Source organism: Arachis ipaensis, chromosome B01 (genome assembly GCF_000816755.2).
Source record: "Arachis ipaensis cultivar K30076 chromosome B01, Araip1.1, whole genome shotgun sequence".
NCBI lineage: Eukaryota > Viridiplantae > Streptophyta > Magnoliopsida > Fabales > Fabaceae > Arachis > Arachis ipaensis.
The window spans coordinates 126,974,399-126,978,155 of record NC_029785.2 but is presented as its reverse complement, the minus strand read 5'-3'; the positions used below and the strand labels follow the sequence as shown (position 1 = coordinate 126,978,155).

General features: G+C 40.6%; 1 protein-coding gene across 1 annotated transcript; it reads right to left on the bottom strand.

The window, feature by feature from the left end:
- Positions 316-1,338, bottom strand: LOC107612834. Its single transcript, XM_016314591.1, has 2 exons — positions 1,215-1,338; positions 316-1,094 (listed from the first exon to the last, which is right to left on the bottom strand). Exons 1-2 carry the CDS (start codon positions 1,336-1,338, stop codon positions 316-318), a joined length of 903 nt encoding a protein of 300 aa, XP_016170077.1.

Below are 3,757 nucleotides of genomic sequence, written 5' to 3'. Positions count from 1 at the left end.
TGCTATCAATCTTACATCGTGCAAGATATCTAGCATTTGATTCAAACTATCAATCTCCCATTGCCAGAGTTCTCTCCTCCATTGGAAGTTCCACACCCACTCTATCGCATCCCAAAACCCACAGTCCCTAATTACGGATCCTTTGTTATTTGAAACCAAGAAAAGTCTCGAAAAGGAATCTTTCAACTTCCCCAACTGTAGCCATCTATCTTCCCAAAATCTGGTTAGTCTACCATCTCTTACTTCCATAGCAAGTCCATCAATCATCTTCTATCTAGCAGTGTGCTCTTTTATTTGCAGGTTACATATGTCTTTCTACGGGTCCCCTTTTCCTAGTAAAACTTGAGTAGATAGCAACTGGCTCAGGTTCAGATTATTGCACGAGCACACAACCTTCTTCCATAATGGACAGTCTTCCTTAGAGAATCTCCACCACCACTTGAACAATAAGGCGGTGTTGTGAATCATGGCATCTCCCACTCCTAGCCCTCCTAGTTTCTTCGGTGCTTGTATCAACTCCCACTTTACAAGGGCCAACCCAGCTCTTCCATCGTCCTTCCCCCAAAAGAACCTCCGTTGCAATGAAATTAATTTTTTCGCTACCGCAACTGGCATTTTATACAAACTCAGATAGTAGATAGGTAGGCTATTGATAACAGACTTAATGAGGACCAACTTCCCTGCTTTACTGAGAATCTTTGCTTTCCATAAACTAAGTTTCTCCTCTACTTTATCGATAACCGGCTTCCATGTTTTTACCAGTCTTGGGTTTGCTCCTAGGTTAATACCCAAATACTTCACCGGTAGAGCTGCCGCCTGGTACCCTAGTAACCCGCACATCCGATCCACCCACTTCTGACTGCAATTTACCGGAATCAAGCTAAATTTCTCAAAGTTAATGCTCAAACCGGACATCACTTCAAAACACCTCAATATTCTCTTGTAATTTCTCACTATTTCCTCCTCCGGTGGACAGAACAATATGGTGTCATCAGCAAATTGCAGATGCGATAACTCTATATTATCCTTTCCGACTAAAAGAGGGGAGATTCTCCTATTTCTTACCGCCTCCCCAATCATCCTATTCAACACATCTACAACAAGAACGAATAGGAAGGGTGATAAAGGATCACCTTGCCACAACCCCCTTTACATCTTGAACGGTTTCAACGGTGACCCCTTGACCATTACGGAGATAGATGTTGTCCTCATACACTCTGTAACCCATGCTCTCCATCTTCTGCCGAAGCCCATCTTTTCTAGCACGATATCAACAAAGTTCCACTTGACTTTGTCATAGGCTTTTTGGAAGTCCAATTTGATGATTGCTGACGCCATTCTTTTCAATTTTAACCACTGTACAGTTTCACATGCTATTAACGCTCCATCATATATCTTTCTGCCCTTGACAAAAATACTCTGTGATTCTCCAACTAATCCTGGCATTACACTCCTCATTCTTCTTGTCAACACTTTTGATATCACCTTATAAATGCATCCAACCATACTGATTGGTTGGTGCACGGAATTGTGCTCACACTTTTCACAACTCCGGTACAACTAACCAGCAAGTACACTGGGTCGTCCAAGTAATAATACCTTACGCGAGTAAGGGTCGATCCCACGGAGATTGCCGGCTTGAAGCAAGCTATAGTCATCCTATAAATCTTAGTCAAGCGGATTCAATTGGTTATGAGGTATTGATAATTAAAAGATAAATAAAACGTAAATTAAAATAAAGATACTTATGTAATTCATTGGTGGAAATTTCAGATAAGTATTTGGAGATGCTTTGTTGCTTCTGAACCTCTGCTTTCCTATTGTCTTCATCCAATCATGCGTGCTCCCTTCCATGGCAAGCTGTATGTTGGTAGATCACCGTTGTCAATGGCTATCATCTGTCCTCTCGGATGAAAAATACCAGGTACGGTTTCTGCACGGCTAATCAACTGTCGGATTTCTCGTCTCGGATGAAAAATACCAGGCACAGCTACCGCACGGCTAATCGTCTGTCGGTTTCCACTTGTGTCGGAATAGGATCTCTCTATCCTTTTGCACACTGTCACTACGCCCAACATTCGTGAGTTTGAAGTTCGTCACAGTCATCCCATCCCAGATCCTACTCGGAATACCACAGACAAGGTTTAGACTTTCCGGATCTCAGGAATGCTGCCAATTGGTTCTAGCCTCTACCACGAAGGTTCTAATCTCACGGATTCGAATGCTCTGTTGTCAGGAGGGGCAAATCAAATCCGTGGATCAGAGACCCAAGAGACTATACTCCGGCTGTCGTCCAATGATTACGTTGAACATCATGTAGACCGCTTGTGGTTGTCAGGCACGCGGATCTTGGCTAAGCGAGTAACGAAGATAGTGGGTGATTGTCACGGGTCACCCCTTCATTCTGACTTAACTGAATTAAGTACGAGAGTATATCTTGGAGAAGAAGTAAGCGTGAATTGGAAGAGAAACAATAGTACTTGCATTAATTCATGAAGAACAGCAGAGCTCCGCACCTTAATCTATGAGGTGTAGAACTCCACCGTAGAAAATACATAAGAGAAAAAGGTCTAGGCATGGCCGAATGGTCAGCCTCCCAAATGTAACATAAAAGTCCAAAGATGATAAGATTCTCCTGATTACAATAGTAAAAAGTGCTATTTATACTAAACTAGTTACTAAGGATTACAGAAAATAAGTAACTAAGTGCAGATAGTGCAGAAATCTACTTCCGGGGCCCACTTGGTGTGTGCTTGGGCTGAGCATTGAGCTTTACACGTGCATAGGCCTTTTCTAGAGTTAAACGCCAGCTTGGATGCCAGTTTGGGCATTTAACTCCAGTTCTGGTGCCAGTTCCGGCATTTTACGCCAGAAAAGGGTCTCTGGTTGGCGTTTAAACGCCAGTTTGGGCCATCAAATCTCGGGCAAACTATGGACTATTATACATTGCTGGAAAGCCCAAGATGTCTACTTTCCAACAAAATTGAGAGCGCGCCAATTGGGCTTCTATAGCTCCAGAAAATCCACTTCGAGTGCACGAGGGTCAGAATCCAACAGCATCTGTAGTCCTTTCTCAGCCTCTGAATCAGACTTTTGCTCAGGTCCCTCAATTTCAGCCAGAAAATACCTGAAATTACAGAAAAATACACAAATTCATAGTAAAGTCCAGAAATGTGATTTTTGCATAAAAACTAATAAAAATAGAATAAAAAGTAATTGAAACATGTTAAAAACTACCTAAAAACATTGCCAAAAAGCGTATAAATTATCCACTCATCATTAGTCTAAGATCCTTTATGTCCTTCGCACTCACAAACTTTGATGCCAACGCAACCCAAGTGACATTGGAGTCTACTGGCAGCCTTGCAGTCTGAAAGAATGTCATCACAGCTTTAATAAATTTCCCTCCAATCTCTTTCCAACACCTTTTAATAAAGTTCATGTTATATCCATCACTTTCCGATGCTTTTGATAATTCTTAATCCCAAACTGCATCCTTCACCTCTTCACAGTTTTTTACTTATACAAACTAATTTATTAAAAATTAGTTTTTATACACTTTTTATTTAAATTTTTAAAAATATGGTGTTATCGACACATCCTAGGTGAACAATACCAGCAAAACTAGTTTGAACTAATTATTAGTATATAAAATAGTTAAAATCAGTTTTATATGCTAAAAATTGGTCTTTTGACTTTTCTATATAAAACAGTTTAAACCGTTTTTATTTTTTCAAATGATTTAATATGATACATT

What these genes read in the sequence shown, in the direction of transcription:
- LOC107612834 (XM_016314591.1), bottom strand. Translation starts at nt 1,338, where the DNA reads ATGGCGTCAGCAATCATCAAATTGGACTTCCAAAAAGCCTATGACAAA. An exon ending in GAGAGCATGGGTTACAGAGT is followed by an intron (nt 1,095 to 1,214) that starts GTATGAGGACAA and finishes TTCTTGTTGTAG; the next exon opens with ATGTGTTGAATAGGATGATT.